Source organism: Drosophila biarmipes, chromosome 3R (genome assembly GCF_025231255.1).
Source record: "Drosophila biarmipes strain raj3 chromosome 3R, RU_DBia_V1.1, whole genome shotgun sequence".
NCBI classification, from domain to species: domain Eukaryota; kingdom Metazoa; phylum Arthropoda; class Insecta; order Diptera; family Drosophilidae; genus Drosophila; species Drosophila biarmipes.
The window spans coordinates 24,208,831-24,232,082 of NC_066616.1; the positions used below are offsets into that span (position 1 = coordinate 24,208,831).

Genomic DNA, 23,252 nt, shown 5'->3' on the forward strand with positions numbered 1-23,252 from the left:
CCGGCCTAGAATTATGCTACAAATTTTATAATTTCACACCTAGAGGAAGCGGAAGAGCAGCCTCCGCCATGGCCGCCCAAAGCGGAAATGGCTCGTAAAGCAGCGGCAAACGGCATTGAGAAGTTTTGCTGCGGGTGTATGGGTGTAGGTGTGGGTATGGGTACTTTTTGGGATATTTTCTTAGGGCCCTACGCGAACACTCCACTTTCCACACTCTCAGAGACACACACACACACCCACTTGCCAGCTGGGACTGGCTTGCATTTTTGTGTTTTAACTTTCTTACAATAAAGTGATGTTATCTTGGTGCCTGCCAGCTACTTTGCGGCTTAGGCAACAGGCTCGCCCACATGGGCGTGGCCAGGATAGTGGGCGTTGGGTGGCGGTTGACAGGATCTAGGGGAAATTACTCTGTGCTTTATCGTGCATATAAATCTATTTGCTCAGGTGTTTTTAGCTGCTAATATGTTTGTGATGACTTTATTTTGCGTTTACCGCCAGCTTTACCTTCATCTGGCTCTTGGCCCTCGGCATTGCTTTTGCCCAGCTTTCTTTTTCTCTCTTTATTTTCCCTTCGGTCGCATTTTTCCTTTGCCACCGCCTTTGGCTTATTTTATTTAGATTGGGCTACCACGCAGCTTAGCAGTTTGTTTTTTTCGCTCAATTTTTTATTTGTTTCCAGAAAAGTTGTAAAAAGGTTTTTCGGGCCAGGCCAGATGCGCTGCAGGCTTAGGAACCGCACTCGGGAAATGCCAAAAATTTTCCAAGGGTACGCTTTAATATTTCTGTGCAAGCGGCCAATGCGGCGTATGCGCAATTTGGTTAAATACGTGACGAACCCGGCGAGCAAATTAAAAGGGCCGGGGCATTAGGCTAAATGTTTAAAGCACTTAGTCGGCGCAGGCATGTTGTCATCGGGCTAAATGAAATATTCATATGTGGGCTTTGGGGCTCCTACGCAGAGGCTCGGCAAGCTTTTAAGCCCTTTTTTAATGCCTCAACTACAACTAGACCAGGTTGAACATGCCGCATCCCACATCGCTACGCCCATTTGAGCACTCACACACGCAGCGATGTCGTCGCGACCACACAGCATTTGCTCAGGGGATTAACTCTAAAGATCTTAATGCCTCTATTTCGACGGTCTTAAGTAAACTTCCGACCAGGCCGGGGACCCAACAACAATGTGTGACAAGTCAAGCAGCAGCGAGCCATCTCCACTCCACTCTCCTCCCCAGACCGATCCTTTTTCCGAGGAGCAGGAGTAAGCCCATCCAGCGACTACCCCTTGGTTTTTGGCTTTTTATTTGTGTTTGTATTTGGCCCAGTGTTTGCTTTGCCCACTGGCTCCACTCATGCCGTCTTCTGCCATTGCACGGCAAAAACTTCACAGGTATATTTCAGTTTTTAAACAATATAAATATCACAATAAATAATAATTCTTCTAAACTTAAAATAATGTTTGTGATCTTCTATATTTGAAATAATGAACATCATCGATCTTAACTTTGGAACTGCTCATACTCAAAAACATTGTGTTTCTCGGAGGACTACGAGTTTACACACCAATTTCTTATCAACTTTGTACTTCATTCTTTTATCATTAAAAATTATAATTTCAGATGTTTAAATATATATATGTTAAGTTCATAATTGAGCTAACCAACTTTTAGATACCAGTTCCTTTTAGATATTAGTTCCACCGAAATATTTTTGCAAAAAAGATATTTCAAGATCAATCAAACATAATGTTAGATAATTCTAGTTCAATAAAAAAAATTTTAAAATTATTCCTTAAAGTCTGTAAACTGTTTTTGTGACTAGAAAACTTTAAAAATCATTGGGATAAAACTAGGAAGTTGAAAAACCTTTTTCTAATGTTAAAATTTTAGATATATGTGCTATATCTTTTTGAAGTTCGATCTATTGTAATTAATTATATATTTATTATGAACTTCACTATGTATATATTTTCAACTATTAAGGAATTTTCCTTATGAATAAACTCTGAGCACTACACATTTTTTCCAGTGCAGCTGTGATTCTAGCGCGGCTGCCCTTGTTGCTAAGCCTCAAGCAGCACTTCCGCATCCGCATCCTGGATTGTGTGTGTTCTTGTGGCCGTTGGGCCTCCTCCTCATACTGGGCCACATATGCACATTGTCACTGCCAAGTACCACTAATATTATTTACTTTTCGTTAGGTTGTGTTGTGCCAGCTCAATAGATAAACACGTGTCGCCATCAGCCATTTCAGGAATGGCTTTGGGTACACGAATGGAATGGGTTCTGGGAGCCCCACCTTGTGCTTATGACATCCCCTGTCATTGGATGGAACACAGTGCCGGCGGCAACAATTATGCCGAATTAAGTGCTGGAACTTTGCCTGCATTCTTTTGGCCGCCGTTCAATAAGCCAAACTTTTCCCGAACCGGGAAACAGAAAATTATAAAACGTTAAAATTGAAATATCATGCCTGCCGCCGCATGGCGCGGCAACAGCAACAAGAAGCCAACATCCAGATGTTGCCCACGGCCAGCAGACGAGGCCCGTTGTAATTGAAAAATATAAAGTATCGCCGCAATCTGATTAAAATTACATTTAAATAATAATAACAAAAACAAGGCGGGCGAACTGGAGGCGGAAAACTGGCCACAGCGAGCCCCACAAGCGAATATTCTGTGATGTGCGTCAGGCACGGAACTTGCAATTACAGGCTGCAGCGCGGTGCCCGGTAAAAAACTTTACAAAACTTTCCAATTGCTTTTCATTGAATTGTTATCGATAGTAAAGAGAGTGAAAAAACCAAGGAAAAATGGAGAAAAATGTGGTAAATATACCTCGTTGAATGACGGTGTTAAGAAAGTCTTCAAAGGACTTGACAAATTCCAATGTAAGCTATTAACCACTGAAGTTTACATAATTTTAAATTATGATATAAAGCATTTTAATGTATACCTTAAATAAGTTTCATTTCCTTTCCACTGTCATCTTTATGATTTATTTATAAATACAATTTGATCTTACAAAATATTTTTCGTTTAGTGCTAAGGCTTTGATTTTTGATGGGCATGGTATACATATTAACAGATGTATGTAATGCTTTTGAACTGACTGCTGAGGATGGAAGATGATAGCAGCTCAACTGATTTTGTTGCGCAGATAGTACTTGATGAGCTGGATGCACACCTCCGCATCTTCGGCACTGTCGTGGCCGGCCTCTGTAGAGGAGAAATAATATTATTAAAAATGAAAAAAATATATGAAAGCCCATGTGAAAACCCCACCATTCTCCTGTATAATTCGCTTTAGATTTTCGATGCACAGAGTCTTGAGAGCACGCTTCTTCGGCGGTCCCATCTTGTGGGGAAACAGCACCGAGGTGTCCACCACCACGTCATGAATGATTTTGAGTGCCTTCAGATCGCTCTCCAAGCTGTGGCCAACGAGCACTGTTTTGGCATGAAACATGGACATCAGCACTGCCTGAACATCGCGTATATTACGCGTCTCCTTAGAGAGCATGGCCTCTGTGATGCCCGAGTAGCTGAAGCAAAAAAAAGTTTCCATTAAGAGGGGGTATTCAAAAGTGTAACCCAACCTACGTAGTATTATAGTCCACGATCTGGTTGTCCGGCTTGACCAGCGCATCGTAAACGCTGCGTCCGTTTATGTCTACCACAGTGACGCGCGTCAATTCGATTCCGTGTGTGGTGTAGCACATCTCGCAATCCAAGGCGAATATGTCCTTCTTCGTGGGCACTACTTCGTCTCCCCTATCGATCGTCTTCACAAAGCAGGTCAGCTTATCCGGATCATAGTAGTCGCTCACATGATAGTTGGCGTAGGTGCAACCCGGAGTGCCCGCCGGCTGTTGGCAGCAACGGTGCTGATTATCCGTGAATCCTCGCCGGTAGCCTGTGCTTTTCGGATGGTAGTTGCACATGTCGAAGCCCGGGGCTTCGTATATCTCCAAGCTGAACACCTTGCCGCAGCGGGAACAGTAGCGTTCACTCTGGTTGGGTCGACGATTCGGTCGACAGGCGCGAATCACCGCCGATCCGCGCTTCTCGCCGGGGCGTGGATAGCCATTCTCCACCAGCTGCTCCTCCGTCAGGCGAAGATCGAAAACCATTTCGTATGCTTTCTCAGCGTCCAAAGCATCGAAAGGTTCGCCATTGCCCAGGGAGGCCAGTTTGCTGCAAAACAGAGATTTTTATTTAATATTTGTTAATGCGAATCAATTTAATACTGTTTATATGCAAGAAAGATGTTAGGCAATCATAAGGATTCGATTTAGTTTACCCATAGGCAATATTAGCACCAACTAAACAGTAATTGGTAAAGGGAGATTTACAGATTGCGTATAAACAGTACTCAGTATCTAAATAAGCCACTCACTCCTTTTTTTCTACGCTCCATGAGGTGGTCAGAGCCCTCTTGCCGCCCAGCATCATCTCATGCGACACCGTCTTGCTGGCCACGCTTGGTCTGTTTCCCGCCTCGATGGCCTCCTTGCGCAGCTTGTTGATCGCTAGCATGCAGCTGTTCTTGTAGATGGCGGGCGTGTTGCACTTCTTGAAGACAGCCAACTCCTCTACCTGGGCCCGCTCCCAAGCATCTGGCAACTGCGGATAGATGACAGTGCAGTGCTTCACCATCATCTCGTAATACTGGATGCGCACGTTGTAGGATATCTTGGAGCTGCTGGGCTCCAGGATAGTCGGCTTCTCGACATTGGCTTCGTTGGCCACTGGAGCAGCTTTGTCCAACGCAGCCGTGGGCTTGTGGGCCACGCGGCCGGCGCCCTTGAAGGATTGGGCAGGCGTGAAGGCAGGTTTCTTCTCAGCCTGCAGTTCCTCGATCTTCTTCTTGGCCCGAGCAATGGCCACTATGTTGGCCACGGGAGCAATGCTGCGAGCTAGAAGAAAGTTAAGCATCGTTGAGCATTCTTTTCTATGTATGTTTAGGTGTTTTGACGTGTTTCTTAAATATATGTATGAAGAAGTGAGATAATAGGAAATATTGACATTTCATGATGAAATTTAAGTAATGCGTTAAATAAACATGTTGATAAGATTATAATACCCTTAGAATAATTACACAAAACCGTGTAATTCTTTTCAAATGTAGAGTACCCTATAATAAATGGTAAATCTGTGGAACCTAGAGATTCGTTTCTCACCTGAACGCACTGGTGCAGTCAAAGCACTGCGTGGGATGAGGGGTGTGAGGTTGGAGTTGACCTTGGCCTGGCGGAGCTCCTCCTGCGCTTGGCGCACCCGCTCCTGGGCCTGACGCAGCTGCTCGGCAGCGGCCTCGGCTTGTAACTTCTCCTGGCGGCGCAGTTCCGCCCGCCGTTCGAAGATTGCCTGCATCGCATTGCGAATGTGATTAGGCTTGCGCACCGCCACCGAGGGGGCCAAATGCGGTTTGACCTTGTCGGCATTCTCGTGGGCCACACGCCGCTTTTGCAGAGCCGCCGTTGCCGCCTCGGTGAAGGTGTCAATGTCGGGCGAGGGTGCCTTGCGTTTGCGAGAGCTTTCCGGGTTTGCCTCGCCGCCTTCGTCCTTGTGCATCTCCGCAAACTTCTTCTCCATCTCGTCGAAGATCATCTCGCACTGCCGCACAATCTCTCCCTCGGAAGTGTCCGCCTCGAAGTCAAAGTCGAATTCATCCAGGTCATCAATAGGATCTGCTGGTTGGGCTGCTGGAGCAGTTTCAGCCTCCTTATCCGCCTCCGGTTCACTCTTCGAAGTGCCTGTGCTCTTGCTGGATGACGAGCTGCTTTTTGACTTGGAGCGCGAGCTCGAGGAACTACTGGATTTGTGGTGATGACTCTTCGAGGCGGATGATGAGGAACTGCTCTTGTGCCTGCTACTCGAGCTTTTCTCCTCTCGATGCTTGTCGCTGCTGGAGGACTTTCTGTGGGAAGAGGAGCTCGAGGAGGACTTGTGCCTGGAGGAACTTGAGCTCGAGGTGTGCCGCTCCCTAGAGCGCTCCTTGTCGCTGTGGGAAGACTTACGCTTGTCCTTCTCATCGCTGCTTTTTTTCTTCTCCCGCTCCTTGTCCTTGCTATTTTCCCTGTCCCGCTCCCTGACTTTATGTTTGTCCCTTTCCCTGCTCGACTTGTGCTCCTTTTTGTGGCTATCCCTGGCGCTCTTTGGCTGCTCCTCCTGCTCTTCTTGTTTGATCACTACCTGTGACTCCTTCTCAGCATCGCTTTCGTGCTCCTGCTCCTGCTCCTCGATTTCCACCTCCATTTGCTCATCGATCTCCTTTTCCAGAACCGCGTGCCAGTCGTCTTCGTCACCGCCGCCATTTGTGGCGGATGGCTGGCCGGGCACATACTTGGGGGCACTGTCCACGGCCGCCTCCTGCTTTTTCTTAGCCGGCGAGGCGTTCAGCGCCGGCTTCTCCGGGTGATACTCCAGATTTGACTTTTTCCGGGGCGCACATAGCGTGATCTGGGGCAGTGGCAGGGAGAGCAGCTTGGGAGCCGGCTTGTACTCGGGCGCGGCAGCAGCTTCCGCAGGCGGAGCAGCATCCGCATCGTCTGCAAACCGGAAGTGGTTAGTATTTCCATGGAAGGCCACTGAAAGTTCTCACCTTTGCGGGCGTGCTTGAAGTGACAAAAGGGACGGCGGCAGGTGGCCGCTTCCTGGCCATCGAAGTACGGGCACAGGAAGCCCTTGAAGAGGCCCGTGGACGGCAGCATTCCGGCGGCTGGCTGGGATTACCTATTAAACCAAGCCGCTCAACAAAGCAAGCGTCCCAAATTTACTTCTAATCTCTCTGTCCGTCTCTTTCGCTCATTTCATCAGTTGTCAGCTGTTTCAGCTGTTGCCGGCGTTGCCAGATGGGCAGCTGCGACTGGCATTTACTTGTGTGTTGTTGACAACTCTGGCAGGTAACGGTACTTGGCATTTGAAAAGAAAAATATCCTAGTTTATAAATTTAAATATATATATTAAAGATAATTCACTGTTTACAATATTAACTAATATACATTTAATGTAAAATAAATAGTTCAAGATTGTGTGAAACCAGTGGAAGGTGTCAGCCCTCGCAATCAGCTGTTCTTACCTCCAATTTCCTATAGGGTTTGCCGCTTGGCTTGTAAACAAAGTCGCTTTGGTATAGTACAAAAGATAAGATCTTCTTATTAAAATACTCGTAAATACCTAACAAACACCTGTAGTATCTATCCAAATGAAGCAGATAACTTCATGAGCGCCTTAGTTCCGCCCGATTTGATTGCACTCAGGTACAAAGCCCTCAGTTGATTTGTGTGGGTGTGTCCGCCCACTGGAATCTCTAATCTATAAATTTATATAGAAATTCAAATGAAAGGGGCTTATCAGAGGCCGACTGTCTGCTGGCAACGATTGCGGTTTGATATACTATCGAACTGAGTCAGAGGACGCGGGTGGCGGATCCCACGGTGCGATAGTACAGGTGCCCCTCCAGCGAGGTGTGCTATGACATCGGCCCAAACCAACCTATGGATTCAGTCGTATAGCGGCAGTCTGGCGGTTCGGGTGTCTCCGGCAAGCGTAAATTCTCATCGAGTCCAAAGGTCGGTGGGCGAGAAAATGGCCCATGATTTCACCAGTGCACCGGGAATATAAATATTTATAAAGCGCCAAAATCCGGACTTTGATCCGCCAATTGGAGGAGATAACCGTCTAGCCCTAGTCCAAAAAAAGATTTATTTGAACTTGTCACACAATCGCTTAATTGCAGATTAAATTATCAAAACTTTGTGATATTTTTTAGTAATGCTAAAATATATCTGCATATCTTGAGATCAACCTTTTTCGGATGTAAATCTTTGTTGAGAGAACTTTGGACCCGAAACGAATATTGATTTGCCTCCTAATCTGGCCGTAGGCCTTTTGAGAGCCACCACACGCAAACTTATCTCAACGATTCCCCCGATTGTCCCCCGCAGATAAACCACCATGGATCGGGCTAGCCTATATTTCATGAGCAAGGATGATAAGAACACCTTCGACTTCGACGAGACGCTACCCTCGCTTCCGCTCCCAGAGCTGAAGGACACCATGGAGCGCTACTACAAATGCATCCAGCCCTTTGGAACCAAGGAGGAGTTGGCCCAGGCGCGAAGAACCATCGATGAGTTCCAGCAGGGAGTGGGTGCTGAGCTCCATGAGCAGCTCAAGAAAAGGGCGGCCAGCATGAGGAACTGGCTGGGCAGCTGGTGGGAGGACTATGGATACCACCTGATCCGGATGCCGTTGCTGCCCTACCAACTAATGGTCATGCCCGCGCAGCTGGAGATAGTGGGCGTGCCGGAGACCCCGGAATACATGCTCAAAGTAAGTGCACAGATAGGGATAAGATCACTTCAAAACATAAATCAAGAGCTCTTACATTATCTATAGAAAAAGCATTATTATTATTTGAAGAATATATGTAATCTTTTCTAAAACAAGTACTCCATAAATTTTCGCAGAGCTTGGCCCGGCACATTTTTCACACTCTTGAGTTCTGGGATCTGACTAGGACGTCCAGCATCAAGCCGCTCTCCTCGAACGGCGGCAAGATCAAGTACTCCTCTGCGCTGTACAAGAACTTCTTCTCCACGTGCCGCGTTCCCGGCGAGGAGCAGGACCACATCGAGAAGCATTTTCTTACCAAGGACGAGGGCAAGGCGCCCAGTCACATCCTGGTCTCCGGCAAAGGACGCCAGTTCATCTTCGACTGCGTACATGAGGACGATACTATCTTGACAGCTCCTGAAATCCTGGTGGTACTACAACGACTGCGCAGCATCCTGGACTTGGAGCCCATTGGAGATTGTGTGCCCACATTGAGTCATGATGATCGGACCACTTGGGCCCGCAACCGCAACCGACTGAGGGAGATCTCGCCGGAAAATAAGGAAGCGCTGCTCCTCGTGGAGAGCGCCAGCATGGAGATTTGCTGGTATGAGCAGTCGCCCAGAGACTACGAGGAGTCCTCGCAGCTGGGTCTCTTCGGTGACCTGCACTCCCGCTGGGCGGACCGCAGCAGCAGCATCATTGCCTTCCGCAACGGACGCTGCAACTGGACGGGCGAGCACAGCTGCTATGATGGCACCGTGAGCATCAGCTTTGCCACCTTCATCCAGCTAAGCTTCCTGGAGGTGCCAGAGCCTGATTGGTCGAAGGCCGAGACCGGTAATGTGGTGGAGGTCAAGGAGCTTAAGTTCCAACTGGACGACTCTCTCAAGAGTGAGATTAAGAGGGTGCAAAAGGACATCGATGATAGGGTAGGTGAGATGTAAATATTTGGGGACTTCCCATAACCTCGTTATATATATCATTAGGGCATTGATGTCACCACCACTTTCACTGTGTTCGATGAGTACGGCAAGGACTTTATGAAAACCCACCGCCTGCATCCGGACTCCTTTGTGCAGGTGGTCATGCAGTGGGCCTACTACCAGATGCATAAAGAGTGAGTGTTTTAGGGAATGATCAAAATACGATATTGAATTTCTGACGATCAATAGAATTGCTCCCACGTATGAGACCGCCCTGATGCGACAGTACTACAATGGGCGAACGGAAACGCTGCGATCCTGCACTGGCGCTGTGGCGGAGTTCTTGAGGGCCTCCTCCAACAAGCAGGTGGGCGATATGTCACTGGCCAAGGCCTTCCGCAGGGCCGTCGATGAGCACAAGCACTTTATGAACGAGGCCCGCAAGGGTCACGGCATCGATAGACACTTGTTTGGGCTGTGGTGCGCAGCCTACGAAAACAAAATGGACATTCCCGCCTTCTACGATGATCCGATGTACACCAAGAGTGGTGGTGGTGGCAACTTTGTGCTCTCGTCCAGCACCCTGGGCTTCACCGCCAACGTCGGCTTCGTGGCCCCCATGCTCTTCGATGGCTATGGCGTCTTCTACTCCATCACCTCTGAAGCGTAAGTCCCAATCCATCCATTTATTGAAATGCTCTTTAATTCTGTGCCTTGCCAGTGTGTTCATCAATACCACCGCCTATCGGGACAGCATCAAGACGAGCGCCCGCAAGTTCAACGACATCTTCAAGGACTCTTTCCGCCGCATTAGCGTTCTGCTGGAGCAGCTGGCCAAGGAGTCCAAGCTATGAAAAGCTTGCCTAGTATTAAAAAGGGACGAAATATTACTTCATGTTGTCAATTGAACTCCTGTTCTCGTTCTTGATTCCAATCAAGGCAGTGCATTTCCGGATTTCCACTCTTACCCAATTTTTATGAATGAGTGCTGAATTTATAATTTACATTTGAATTGCTAAGCTAAGCCTAATTCGACCCGCCTTTGTTTGGAATCCAAATGAGAACTCGGACTTTGCAGGTAGTTTATAAGTTAGTGTGTCATCAAAGGGTATGCAGCATTCCAAAGTTCTGAAGATTCGTGTTAAACGTTTATTTAAATTCAATGATCGATTAGTTTACGCAAATACATTTCTTTCGGTAATTCATTTGTTTCAACTCTAAAAATGCGGCTAAATAAGCTAAGCGCCCAGCCGCTTGGATACGTTCAACACTTTTCGACTTATTAAGCGCCGCAGCTGGCCCTAGATACTACATACAAATTAATTGGAGCTTGAGCCGGATTATATATATACTCGTCTATATACGAAAACTTTTCGTTAGTAAGTTCGATTATCTGGGAGCTAAATGCTAATTACAAATGGTTCTTACTGCAGTTCTACAATTTATGCAGTGCTTTCGGGGTCGCAGACCCGAGGACAGAATGGGGGAAAAAAATCATCAGATGAGCTGAGTGTGGAGCTGGGCCGTGCGCACTAGTGCGGCGGGGGCGGAGGTCGATAGTAGCCAGCGTGCTGCGGCAGCATTGAGTAGCCGGAGGACTGAGGAGGAGCGATCCGTTGACCTCGTCTCTGCTGCTGCTGCTGCTGTTGCGTCGGCAAGCCGGCGAACGCCTGCACTCATTCCTGCCCAGTGGCCGGCACCGGCTGGAGGTTCTGCTCGGTGGCCGGGGGAGTGGCTGCCGCCTCGTCCTTCGACCCACCGCCCGGAGCGGCCCCCTCTCCGGTGGCCTGGAAGGCCGAGGGTCGCTGCACGAACATGTTGTCAATGATGTGATCGATGTTGTCCGAGATGCCCTCCTCCTTGGCCCCGCCCTTGCCCTTCTGCTTCTCAGAGGGCGGCAGGATGGGGATCGCGTTGGTGGGACGACGCTGAGGCAGAGCAGCTGGTCGACTGGCGGTTTGAGCCGGCGGCACAAAGTAGGTAGTGCCACCCACCGTGTTGTAGTTCTGGTACGGCTGAGCTGGTTGCGTTGCAGTCGGAGCCTGGGCGGGCGGCGGAGTCGGTTGAGGCACCACCGAAGGAGCCGTTTGGGCGTAGGCCACGGCAGCCGGCGTGGTGGGCAAGTAAGCGGCACTGGCCGGATTCACATACGGGGCCTGGGGTACGGACACTGGCACCGGCACAGGCTCCGCTCCGGTCACGTAGTATGGAGCCGCCTGAGCTTGCGGGTATGCGGCTGCCGGTGGGGCATGGGGCTTTGGTGGCGTTGGCACTGCTCCTGTGGCAGTGGGTGGTCCCAATTGCATGGTCTGCAGTTGGGCCTGCAGCTCTTGTTGCTGATAGGCGATCTGCATCAGCATGTGTGGGTCCTGAATCATGATCTGCGATTGCTGCTGCTGTTGCTGCTGCAGGTGCAACTGTTGCTGCATCTGTTGTTGCTGCTGCTGCTCCGCCAAGTGCTGTGATGCCTCTTGCTGGGAGCGACGTAAGCTGGAGTAGCGCTTGGGCGCATTTCGCTGCTCCTGGTGCAGTGGCTGTTGCTGCGGCGGCTGACTTTGGTTGGCCAGAGAGTGCATCTGAACACTGCCCACGTGGCTGGGATCGTTGCGCTGCTGCACCTGCTGAAGTCTTTGCGAGAGGTTCGTCGTGGAGAGCGGCGTCTGGAGAGGCTGTTGTTGCTGGGGCGGCTGTCTCTGCTGCTGTGGCTGTTGTTGGTGCTGAGGTTGCTGCTGTGGCTGTTGCTGGTTGGAGCGTGGAGTGGCTTGCTTCTGGTTGCGGTTGTCCAGTTGGTCAGGACCTCTCTCGCGCTCTCGTGGTTGCTGACCGCGATTGTTCTTCTTGAACTCCATTCCATTCTGCCGCCCTGGCCCGCCATTCATCCGTCCAAAGTTGCGGTTCTTGGGCTCGCGATCACGGTCCCGCTCCCTTTCCCGCTCGCGTTCACGCTCCTGGGATCTGTGCGGGTTCGAGCCACTCGCCAAAGGCTGCTGCTTCTCTGCCACCACGCCTGCAGGACCGCCAGAACGTCGGTTCTCTTTCTCCTCGCGAGAGGAAGAGGTTCGTGGACCGCGCGGCTTCCTCTCGTTCAGCGCCGGGAAGTCCTGTGGCCTTGGTGGCTTACGCTCCTTGTTGCTGGCCTTGAGGTAGGCCTGTTCGTCTTCCCAGTTCCTTGAGTATTTACTCGGACCACGTGTGTATCGCCGACGACGTCTGGCCCGAGGCGGTGCATCCTCGTTCCTTATGTCGTAGCCGTACGTCTGCAGCAGCTCTGCCCGGGATTTGGGAGCCTGCTCTGTGGCTTCGAAGCGGTCGTGGGACCAGCGATCCCCACCCGACGCCGGCTGCCACTTGCGCATAGTCTTGGATGCCTGTGAGATCTGTGGCGTTTGGCCAGTGGGAGTGGCTCCCGCCGCCGCCAGCCCATTGAGTTCGCCATTGGGCTCTACCGGTGCCTGGCCAGCACCGTTCTCCGGCTCGATGAGGACTTCGCCCTCGTTCTCTGCCGTCCGGTCATCGTGCTCGTAGAAGGTTCCCCGCTTGGGGATGTACTGGGGATTGCTGCGGTCCTCGTCCACCTTCTTCTGGGCCTCGCTGTCGGCGACGGAGCGGTCCAAAGCCTGCTCCCCCTCGCCGTCGTCCGTTTCGCTGCCCACCTCCTCGTCTTCGTCATCGGTTTCCGACTCCTCCTCCTCGCTGCCACTGCCACTGGCACTCCCGCTGGCGCTTTCCTCATCGTCGTAGTCCTCACCGCCCTCCAGATCGCTGGCAGTGTCGTACTCCGAGTCGTGGGGATGCGAATTGGAGTTGGGCTCCTGGGTGGGCGAGGTGCCCGGCTCCACATCACCGGTGGCATCCGTTGTGGGCGTCACAGCCGCCGCCTCACCGGCCGCAGGGGGGGTGGCGGCCTGGGGGATGTCGGTCGGGGGCGTGGCCACCACCGTCGGTTTCTCCACTTCGGCCATCGCGGGGTCTCTTCGATTTTCTGCCTCGCTACTGCTACTTCTGCTGCTGCTTCTTCTGGGGGAACGGGATGGAATGGGATTCTAGATGGTGTCACTGGGGAAGGGCTAGGCTGCAGGCGCCTTATCTCAACTCACGTGCGAATCCTTATCAACGGCGGAGTTCTCTACCAAGTGTGCTCTTCGTAGCGGTAAATTCTGCAGGAAAACCAATAATTTCACTGAGTTTTCTCGACAACAACGCAATCAGAAAATAGAAAGTCTAGAGAAGGGAGGCGAAAGAATATTTAAATATCGATAAGGTTTTGGGGAAAAATAAATATTTATAAAGTGAAATTTAAGTGGATAAATTTTTTGAAATGCATTCTTTTTATTTTAAATATTTTCGTCTATAAAAATGTATATACAAAATTATTTTTCATAGAAACTCCTCTAGTGCTGAGGTTCCGATACCCGGCACCGATTGTTATCGATAACACAATCGTTGCCATTGTCATCCCTGGGCCAGCTGTTGTAGGAGAAAGAGAGCGCAAAGCGGAGTTCGAAAAGAGCGACAGACGGTCAATTAAAATCATTTGGCAATCGGAATCTGAATCAGAATCGGACAAAAGACAAACTCCGCAGAACGGGAAAAGATGTCGAAGTTTCTGGGCGTGCCGCTGAAGAAGCCGTCGGAGGTGGACGTGGTCAAGCCGCTGAACAATCTCATCCAGAGCACCTACAATGGGGCTACGGAGGAGGAGAAGGGCAAGTACGCGGAGGCCGTAAGCGAATTTTCGAAACAACGCAATACGGCAATTTGGAAGTTCTTCGAGAAGTACGAGGCTTCACTGGAGATTGTATATGCGTGAGTACCTAGCCAGTCTTGTGGGCCCTTTCCGGGGATCTCCGGATGAGTCACCCGCTGAAAAGTAGGAGCTAATCACACCCATTCCGCTCTGTGCCACCTGGTGCTGCTGTATTAGTGCGGTGGTCAGACGTAAACAAGCTCTCGGATGACGTAGTCGTTTACCAACGGATTGTATTGCCTCCGGCTATTAAGCTTCCCTTTGTATTTTGCAGCTATTATGACCAGATCTGCGCGCTGGAGACCAAGATATCGGTTAGCGAACTGCAGATACCCTTCAAGTGGAAGGATGCCTTCGACAAGGGCTCCATTTTCGGCGGCAAGATCAGCCTGAGTGAGTGATTCATCATGCCGGGGCCACTTATTTCACCACCTAACTCATGTACATTCGATCCCCCGCAGCCCACACCTCCTTGCTCTACGAGAAGGTATGTGTCCTCTTCAACATTGCCGCCCTGCAGAGCAGCATCGCTGCCAACCAGGCTTTGGACTCGGATGAGGGCCTCAAACTGGCCATCAAGCTGCTCCAGCAGAGCGCCGGCATCTTTCAGTACTTGAAAGGAGCCACTCCAGCGGCGGTGCCCTCTGAGCCCACGCCCGATCTCAGCCAGGACACGCTGACGGTCTTACAAGCTCTGATGGTCGCCCAGGCCCAGGAGGTGTTCATCCTAAAGGCCATTAAAGGTATGTGCTACCGCATTCAAAAAAGATCACTAATACCATTTAGAAGCTTATCTATGAGTTAAAGTTTTCTATTTACTTTGGGCGATAAAACTATTTTATCTTTGAAGAGCACGTTGCCTAATGACTTATATACACAAGTACATAAAAACCAGGAAATTATTATTATTAATAGCAAATTACAAGATTCATAAATATTTTACTGATAGGTACTATAATAAAAGGTTGTTGATAATCGACAATCAGTGTTCTTGTTTTGAGGGTTCATTACCCTGTTTTTACAATTTTATGATATGATAACAAAATCGGGCATGAATCATAGATGTCAGAGAACGACCAAGTCACTAATCACTTGATAAATATAATCATAAAAGATATGTCAATGTTAATGTAATAATATCCCAACAGATAACATGAAGGACCAGATCATTGCCAAGCTGTGCTGTCAGGCGGAGGAGTTCTACGCCGATGTGCTGCGTGCCATGCAGAAGGAGTCTGTGCGCAGTCTGTGGGAGAAGGAGTGGATACCCACGGTAGCTGGCAAGCAGGCTGGCTTCCATGCCCTCACCCAGTTGTACCAGAGTCTCGTGTGCCGCGCCTCCAAGAAGATCGGCGAGGAGATCGCCCGCTTGCGCAACGCCGTGGATCTTTTTAAGGCAGCTCAGTCGCGCGGCGGAAATGAGACCTACCTGGATGAATACTTTAGCCGCGCCAAGCGAAACCTGGCCGAGTCCACCAAGGACAATGAGTTCATCTACAACGAAATTATCCCAGATCTGAGCACTTTGGCCTCGCCGGGTAAAGCCCAGTTGGCCAAGCCACTGCCAATCGGTGTGCCCATGGCAGCAAACTTCAAGGACATCTTTACCGGCCTGGTGCCAGTGGAGCTCCATCGTGCCCTCACCGCCTCCGACATGCGTCGCAATGAGATCGTCAATGTGGAGATCATGAAGCTGCGTGAATCTACCCAAACTCTGAACGCTGTCCTGGCAAGCTTGAATCTACCAGCTGCCATTGAGGCAGCCGATGGCAACAGTGGTCTTCCACCATCGCTGAAAGACAAAGCCGTTGAGGTTCGTCAGAAGGGTGGCATTGAGAACATACAGACGCTGCTGAAGGATCTGCCCGAGCTGCTGAACCGTAACCGCGAGATCCTAGACGAGACCGAGAGGCTTTTGGACGAAGAACGTGACTCTGATAACCAGTTGCGGGCCCAGTTCAAAGAGCGCTGGACTCGCTTAAGCTCCGAAAAGCTGGCCGAGATGTTCCGCACCAACGCCAAGAAATACCGCGAGGTCATCACCAATGCCATTGAAGCCGACAAGGTGGTTCGACAGAAGTTCGAGGCCAACCAGAAGGGCATCCAACTGCTGTCCTTGCCACCCGATCAAATTCAGCAGTCCCTTCCCTCGGCCAGTGGCAGTGTGGATCCCAACTGCTCCAGCGTGCAGCGTCTCAAGAAGCTGATGGACGACGTGGAGACCATTAAAGCGGAGCGCGAGGCCATAGAATCAGAGCTTAAGGGAGCAACGTTCGATATGAAGGATGAGTTTTTGATTGCTCTGCAGAAGGATGGTGCTATCGATGAGCCCGCTCTGTCATTGGCCCGCATTGGCCAAGTGCTCAATCCCTTACAGCAGCAGGTGCGTGAGAGCGTGGAGCGCCAGCAGACACTGGTTGCTGACATCCAGAGCGCCCACGGTGACTTCGTCGCCGAGACGGGAAGCTGCGGCAGTTCGCGGGACACTCTGTACCAGGAACTGGCCAGCGCTTACGATAGCTACATTGAGCTAACTGGAAACCTACAGGAGGGAACCAAGTTCTACAATGACCTCACACAGCTACTGGTCGTATTCCAGAACAAGATCAGCGACTTTGTGTTCGCGCGCAAGACAGAGAAGGAGGAGCTGCTCAAGGATCTGACCACGGAGTCCAGTCGCCAGACTTGTCCGGCCACTCCGGCACTGCCCTCGCACTACGCCTCCACATCGGGCAGTGGCAGTGGTAAGTTGTCGAACTTTACTTAAGAAGCACCAATTTCATCACCACCTTTTCTTCTTCAGATATTCCACCTGGCTCTGCACCCGGTGCTCCGCCTGTGGCATCGACAGCCAACATTCCGTATCCGGCCCAGGTGCAAGGCATGCCCGTTCCGTATGGAGCCCAGCCGGGTGTGCCATATCCCGCCTATGTGCCCCCGCCAATGCCACAAAGCTTCAACCCTTACGGCACCTTGCCTTATCCTGGAAGTAAGTCATAGATCCCTGTATTAAGAAGAATCTTTAATAATTGGTATTTCCTTCTTAAGCCTACCAGTACCAGGGATTCCCACAGGGACCTCCACCCGGCCACTATGGAACCTATCCCGGCAGCTATGCCAACCAACATGGCGGCTACCCCAACCAGAAGCCACCGGGCTGGTAAATGGCCCACTGACTTGCAAGTTCGTGTCCACATGTGCACCGCATGTTCCGCCCAACGGTCAATCGCATGGCAGAGCCTCAGATGAGTCTGGATGGGAGAGAGGCAAGATGGATGGTATTCGGCATTTAATGCTCCGTATTCTGGTTCTGTTTGGAAATTGTATCATACAAGTTGATGGCTTATTGGATTTTAATCTCATATATGCAACAATATTATCACGCATCTTAGTAAACGTTTTGTCAACATATGTTTGTGTCAATCTATGACGGGTCACTTTGCTGCAGCCGCCGGAAGAACTCGCGCTTCATTCCGGCAATCACCCGCGGGGCACACATGCTGCTAACCAGGAGCTCCCAGGTGGAACTGATAGGAGATGGCTCTTGCGGAATGGTGCCTGTTTGGAATCTTTTGGAGTTGCCATTGATGAGTAGCTTGTATTCATCATGTGCCATCACTTCTAAAGGACGCACATTCAGATTGATGCTGTTGAGGAGGGTTTTCCAGTCTGCTTGGCTGAGGTAATCGGATTCCCAGAGCTTGCGTTTGCTCTGACCGCTTTCCATATTCTGCACCGCCCGCTCAAACTGGGCGAAAAGTTCGCTGGGCTTGCTGGAGATGTCATCCAGCTGGTTGGGATTAAGGAGATATTGCTTCATTTGATCGCTCTCGCCCTTGACGAAACTCTCCACGATGTGCTTGACCAGGAATTCGTCCAGAGTCAGGTCCATGTCCACTTTCAGTGGCACCCAATAGTTCACACTCAGCGACGTGGACATGGCCTCCACGTAGTGCCACCAGTGACGCGGAACGATGAGCACATCGCCTGCCTGCAGGTTGCAGTGGTAGGCCTCCCGTCCCAGTTCCTCATAGCGGTGAATCTTTCCCGGATCCGGGGCATAGAAGTTGTCCAGGCTGTAGACACTGGACTCTTCGTAGGGAATCCTGGTGCTCTGCAGTGGCGTTTCGGGCGGAAAGAGCAGCCAGGACTTGCAGCCGTGCACCTGGACAACAATGTTCACACCAAAGGTGTCGTAGTGACATGGCGTGTTGGCCTGCTCCGATCCCAGCCACAGGCTGAAGTCGTTGCCGTGCTCCGGAAAGCCGAAGCAGGAGAAATCGATGCCCCTCAGGCAACTGGCGGGCATCTCGTGGGCCCTCTTGTACTGGTACGCGGCCCAGTGGGTGTGATCCTCCTCCAGGACACCGTACTCGCGCAGGAAGTGCTGCATGCTGAGGTGAGTGGCTTTCGCTCGCTTCCGCTCCCACTGAGGGGTCCTGCTGTCCGCCAGGGACATCAGTTCGAAGGCCGGGGGATCGGTGGCCTCCTGGTCGAACCGCTCGCACCAGTCGTGCAGGGAGCCCTCGAAGCACTCCCATTCCAGCGGGAACTGGTCCAGGATCAGCGGAACGCGGGTGTTCAGGATGAGGTCGCGCAGTTTGGTGTCCAGTGCCATGTTTGTTGTTTACTTTTGCCGCTTGGGCCAGTGTGGCTGATAGTTAAAACACTTAAAAATAACCTTTATTGTTATCAGGTCACTTTGGCGCCAAAAAAATATCATGGCGGGATTATTGAATTATAAGGTGTTAGCCCAAACAATATCTAGGTAGATCGAATCAGACGGTAGTAGATGTTATGCTGTCTTGCTTGGAATTAATAAACTAAGGCTGATTTGATACATAAAACTTACAACAGCTCCAGTATACGTATTTCTTAGTAAAAGTATACCATTTTAATTTTCAAACGTTTTCAAAAATTAAAAATATCTTTTGCTTGGTACTTTTCGTCCTCCTGCAGTGTGTCCCCTCATTCAAAAGACCACCGGATATCGTGAACCGTTCGGGGCCAAATATGTTCTTGAGTCCAACGAATCTAATGCGGATGCAACGCCCAGGACGGCCAGGAATGGGATTATCAGCTTCATTTTGAATAACCCAGTAGCAAAAAAGGCTGCCTTTTATGTCTAAGACTTGAAAATTAATTTGTAACAGCATTTGCCGCATTAATTGACATTTTTATGGGATAAACCAAGTTTTTACGCTTAAAATTGTTACGTAACACTTGTAAATGTAATCTACTATGGCAATATCTGAAGAAAGTTTGGTCCTTCCATTTATAAGATTTTGGCTATTTATTTATTTTATTTATTTATTTATTAAAGATGATAGTAAAGCTTTTAAAACTAAATAATGGGACTTTTTATAGGACTTCAAAATTATTTTTCGTACATAGGTATTCAAATGTGTATCTTATTTATAAAGTTGTGAAAAAATGGTTTAAAAACTGAATAGCCATAACTATTTGTTATTGGTAAATCTGCATTTAATAAAGGCCCATTTTCAGTTTCCTCTTTTACATCATTGAACTTTATTTCACTTTCTTAGAAATCATAGGACCAACGGTCTTTTTACACCGTCCCTGATGAAATAGTCTCTTGAATCCAATGGTTCCGATGATGCAACGCACACGATGGCCAGGAATAGGATTATCAGCTTCATTTTGATTAATCCAGTAGAGAAATATGCTGCCTTTTATAACTAAGACTTTGAAATTGATTCGTAACAGTATTTTCTGCCTTAATTGAAATTATCAAGGGATCAACCAGTTTTTACGCTTAAAATTGTTACGTAACACTTGTAAATGAAATCTACGATGAATATCATCTTCAGTTTCCTCTTTTACATTATATAACTTTACTTCATTTTCTTAGAAATCAAAAGACCAACGGTCTATTTATTATTTATTTATTATTTATTTAATTTTTGAATAACCCAGTAGCAAAAAAGGCTGCCTTTTAAATCTAAGACTTGAAAATTAATTTGTAGCAGCATTTGCCGCATTAATTGACATTTTTAAGGGATCAACCAAGTTTTTACGCTTAAAATTGTTACGTAACACTTGTAAATGTAATCTACTATGGCAATATCTGTGGCAATATTATGGCAATATCCTTCCATTTATAAGTTTTTTTCTATAAAGGGACTTTTTATAGGACTTCGAAATTATTTTTCGTACATAGGTATTCAAATGTGTATCTTATTTATAAAGTTGTGAAAAAATGGTTTAAAAACTGAATAGCCATAACTATTTGTTATTGGTAAATCTGCATTTAATAAAGGCCCATTTTCAGTTTCCTCTTTTACATCATTGAACTTTATTTCACTTTCTTAGAAATCATAGGACCAACGGTCTTTTTACACCGTCCCTGATGAAATAGTCTCTTGAATCCAATGGTTCCGATGATGCAACGCACACGATGGCCAGGAATAGGATTATCAGCTTCATTTTGATTAATCCAGTAGAGAAATATGCTGCCTTTTATAACTAAGACTTTGAAATTGATTCGTAACAGTATTTTCTGCCTTAATTGAAATTATCAAGGGATCAACCAGTTTTTACGCTTAAAATTGTTACGTAACACTTGTAAATGAAATCTACGATGAATATCATCTTCAGTTTCCTCTTTTACATTATATAACTTTACTTCATTTTCTTAGAAATCAAAAGACCAACGGTCTATTTATTATTTATTTATTATTTATTTAATTTTTGAATAACCCAGTAGCAAAAAAGGCTGCCTTTTATATCTAAGACTTGAAAATTAATTTGTAGCAGCATTTGCCGCATTAATTGACATTTTTAAGGGATCAACCAAGTTTTTACGCTTAAAATTGTTACGTAACACTTGTAAATGTAATCTACTATGGCAATATCTGTGGCAATATTATGGCAATATCCTTCCATTTATAAGTTTTTTTCTATAAAGGGACTTTTTATAGGACTTCGAAATTATTTTTCGTACATAGGTATTCAAATGTGTATCTTATTTATAAAGTTGTGAAAAAATGGTTTAAAAACTGAATAGCCATAACTATTTGTTATTGGTAAATCTGCATTTAATAAAGGCCCATTTTCAGTTTCCTCTTTTACATCATTGAACTTTATTTCACTTTCTTAGAAATCATAGGACCAACGGTCTTTTTACACCGTCCCTGATGAAATAGTCTCTTGAATCCAATGGTTCCGATGATGCAACGCACACGATGGCCAGGAATAGGATTATCAGCTTCATTTTGATTAACCCAGTAGAAAAAAGGCTGCCTTTTATAACTAAGACTTTGAAATTGATTCGTAACAGCATTTTCTGCCTTAATTGAAATTATCAAGGGATCAACCAGTTTTTACGCTTAAAATTGTTACGTAACACTTGTAAATGAAATCTACGATGAATATCATCTTCAGTTTCCTCTTTTACATTATATAACTTTACTTCATTTTCTTAGAAATCAAAAGACCAACGGTCTATTTATTATTTATTTATTATTTATTTAATGGTGGTAGTAACAAAGTAATAAACTATTACGGTAAGGTATAGATCCTCCTATTTTCCTTCGGGAACCATGGTTTTCTGGTGGCAAACGCCTCAGGTGGCATGGGATTGGCGAAGGCTATGCCTAAGAAAGCTGAGAAGAGGACTGCAACCTTTATTCCGCAAATCATTTGAATTATATAATTTCGCTACTATAAGTGTTTCACCTGACTTTAAAATTTTTAATGTGAGGAACCAATTCGCTATGGCAAAATATGGAAATCTCAAAACACTCCTGACATTATAAAATATAATGTGGTTTTCTCCATCCTAAATTATTAGTTCTGCTCGATTAAAATATAAGTTTATGTTATTTTAGATACTCTAAATCAAAAATGTAAACAAAATAAAAATGTATTATTTATTTTTACTTTTATTTTTGAAAATGTACTCCTCGTTCTTCTTAAATCTTCATAAACATAAATAATTGGAGATACAAAATCCTATGTGGCCTGAATTTTCCTTGGATCACGATTCCAGCTGCTTATGTTGCGAGTGCAATGCAAATACGATTAGGCGAAATGTTAGTTTAATTAGTAAGAATTTCGAATTACATAATTGCAATCAAGATTGCGTGAAGAACTCGTTCCGCAGATCGAGTTGTCCAGTAGTTGCAGATAGACCGCCGAACTGCCGCGCACGCAAACGAGTCTTGTTCCTCAGATCGCTTGGGCTGGCTATATGTTTATGTGTCAGTTGGGTTGGCTTCGTTCCTAGGACTCTAGCTCGGGCAACACTCTGAGATAATTATTTTGATATGACAGGCGGAAATGGCGTTAACAAGTGGCAACGACTGCCACAGCGATGGCCCGGCATTTGTTGCACATTCGGGGAAACGAATGTTATCCGACTTTTGATTGCCACAACGGTTATCTGCAAGGCCAGCCTCCCATTCCCCTTCCGCCCGATGACGGGCCATAAAAAATCAATGAAAAGGCCCGAGCCATCCTCCCCATTTGTCATAAAAGTGATTTACGTCTCATTCGCTGGCGAAACTACAAGTCATTAAATCTGCTTAAGCCCCGCGCACTCAATGTGCCACGGATACGGGTGAAAAGTTCAACGCTCGTGAGTCAGCAGACTCAGAATCGGGAAGGCATAAGCTGCAAACAACAATTATGCGCCAGAGTCGCCAAAAAAAAAATGAAAATAATGGAGGAGCGCGAATTCAGGAGGGAACGAACCGAACATACAACATTATTTATGCGCCAGTTTGGAGGTGCGCCGTCTGCCTGCCCGATTTTGTGTCATTATGGGGCTGTTACTTCTGGCGACTTGGCGCTTTGTGCCGTCTTATAAATATGTATCTGTATCTCTGTCTGCGGCCTTATCTGCCCAACGAGAAACTGCGCATGCGCACGCTCGCCCGCTTCCGTTTTTGGTTTTTTGTTCAGGCCCAATCTTATTTATCTTCCCATAGGGCTTAGTCTGAAAACGGCCGGTCTTATGGCGATAGCCTCTTATATAATTAGCTTGATTTTTGTTTTTCTGCCAACCATGTTCCGCTCTTTGGCCAGCATAAAGAACTCGTCGTGACAGCAGCCAAATTTGCCAGACACTCACCTTTCCCCCGACTCCGATTGTATTTCACCTTTGTCCAAGTCAACAAACTCGCAGCAGACAGTTCCGCCCCCTTGTTGGCTCTTTGTCTGATTCTGGCTCTGCCTCCGGCTGCCCTGCCAGGTATTTAAAGGTGCTGCACTT

At 47.7% G+C, this 23,252-nt stretch overlaps 5 protein-coding genes across 7 annotated transcripts; 2 read left to right on the forward strand and 3 right to left on the reverse strand.

Annotated features, from left to right (window-relative positions):
- Positions 1-2,963: 2,963 nt before the first annotated feature.
- Positions 2,964-6,810, reverse strand: LOC108024621 (RNA exonuclease 1 homolog). Its single transcript, XM_017094659.3, has 6 exons — positions 6,609-6,810; positions 5,185-6,555; positions 4,401-4,920; positions 3,605-4,198; positions 3,287-3,546; positions 2,964-3,220 (listed from the first exon to the last, which is right to left on the reverse strand). The coding sequence occupies exons 1-6, from the start codon at positions 6,715-6,717 to the stop codon at positions 3,141-3,143; spliced, it is 2,934 nt and encodes a 977-aa protein (XP_016950148.1). The 5' UTR covers positions 6,718-6,810; the 3' UTR covers positions 2,964-3,140.
- Positions 6,811-7,012: 202 nt separating this feature from the next.
- On the forward strand, positions 7,013-10,471 carry LOC108024623 (peroxisomal carnitine O-octanoyltransferase). 3 transcript variants are annotated; one of them, XM_017094663.3, is made up of 6 exons: positions 7,013-7,136; positions 7,954-8,341; positions 8,479-9,276; positions 9,334-9,464; positions 9,520-9,936; positions 9,992-10,471. In XM_017094663.3, exons 2-6 carry the CDS (start codon positions 7,964-7,966, stop codon positions 10,122-10,124), a joined length of 1,857 nt encoding a protein of 618 aa, XP_016950152.1. In that variant the 5' UTR covers positions 7,013-7,136; positions 7,954-7,963; the 3' UTR covers positions 10,125-10,471. The 3 variants fall into 3 exon arrangements, with proteins under 3 accessions (XP_016950152.1, XP_016950151.1, XP_016950150.1); XM_017094662.3 differs by having other exon boundaries at positions 7,108-7,266; XM_017094661.3 differs by lacking the exon at positions 7,013-7,136 and adding an exon at positions 7,499-7,578.
- Positions 10,406-13,498, reverse strand: LOC108024622 (protein CASC3). The gene is made up of 2 exons (XM_050888327.1): positions 13,368-13,498; positions 10,406-13,284 (listed from the first exon to the last, which is right to left on the reverse strand). Exon 2 carries the CDS (start codon positions 13,230-13,232, stop codon positions 10,947-10,949), a length of 2,286 nt encoding a protein of 761 aa, XP_050744284.1. The 5' UTR covers positions 13,233-13,284; positions 13,368-13,498; the 3' UTR covers positions 10,406-10,946.
- Positions 13,499-13,726: 228 nt separating this feature from the next.
- On the forward strand, positions 13,727-17,428 carry LOC108024712 (programmed cell death 6-interacting protein). Its single transcript, XM_017094805.3, has 6 exons — positions 13,727-14,076; positions 14,292-14,410; positions 14,479-14,760; positions 15,166-16,761; positions 16,821-17,006; positions 17,066-17,428. Exons 1-6 carry the CDS (start codon positions 13,865-13,867, stop codon positions 17,179-17,181), a joined length of 2,511 nt encoding a protein of 836 aa, XP_016950294.1. The 5' UTR covers positions 13,727-13,864; the 3' UTR covers positions 17,182-17,428.
- Positions 17,353-18,831, reverse strand: LOC108024714 (HSPB1-associated protein 1). Its single transcript, XM_017094806.3, has one exon. The coding sequence runs from the start codon at positions 18,633-18,635 to the stop codon at positions 17,442-17,444; it is 1,194 nt and encodes a 397-aa protein (XP_016950295.1). The 5' UTR covers positions 18,636-18,831; the 3' UTR covers positions 17,353-17,441.
- Positions 18,832-23,252: the final 4,421 nt, after the last annotated feature.

Bases quoted from the DNA above. Each gene is read 5' to 3' on its own strand.
- LOC108024712 (XM_017094805.3), top strand. From the start codon at position 13,865: ATGTCGAAGTTTCTGGGCGTGCCGCTGAAGAAGCCGTCGGAGGTGGAC. The intron at 14,077-14,291 runs GTGAGTACCTAG...TGTATTTTGCAG, and splicing joins TCACTGGAGATTGTATATGC to CTATTATGACCAGATCTGCG. The intron at 16,762-16,820 runs GTAAGTTGTCGA...TTTCTTCTTCAG, and splicing joins CACATCGGGCAGTGGCAGTG to ATATTCCACCTGGCTCTGCA.
- LOC108024621 (XM_017094659.3), bottom strand. From the start codon at position 6,717: ATGCTGCCGTCCACGGGCCTCTTCAAGGGCTTCCTGTGCCCGTACTTC. The intron at 6,556-6,608 runs GTGAGAACTTTC...TCCGGTTTGCAG, and splicing joins CTTCAAGCACGCCCGCAAAG to ACGATGCGGATGCTGCTCCG. The intron at 3,221-3,286 runs GTGGGGTTTTCA...TCTCCTCTACAG, and splicing joins GCGAATTATACAGGAGAATG to AGGCCGGCCACGACAGTGCC.
- LOC108024714 (XM_017094806.3), bottom strand. From the start codon at position 18,635: ATGGCACTGGACACCAAACTGCGCGACCTCATCCTGAACACCCGCGTT.
- LOC108024622 (XM_050888327.1), bottom strand. From the start codon at position 13,232: ATGGCCGAAGTGGAGAAACCGACGGTGGTGGCCACGCCCCCGACCGAC.
- LOC108024623 (XM_017094663.3), top strand. From the start codon at position 7,964: ATGGATCGGGCTAGCCTATATTTCATGAGCAAGGATGATAAGAACACC. The intron at 8,342-8,478 runs GTAAGTGCACAG...AAATTTTCGCAG, and splicing joins CCCCGGAATACATGCTCAAA to AGCTTGGCCCGGCACATTTT. The intron at 9,937-9,991 runs GTAAGTCCCAAT...GTGCCTTGCCAG, and splicing joins TACTCCATCACCTCTGAAGC to TGTGTTCATCAATACCACCG.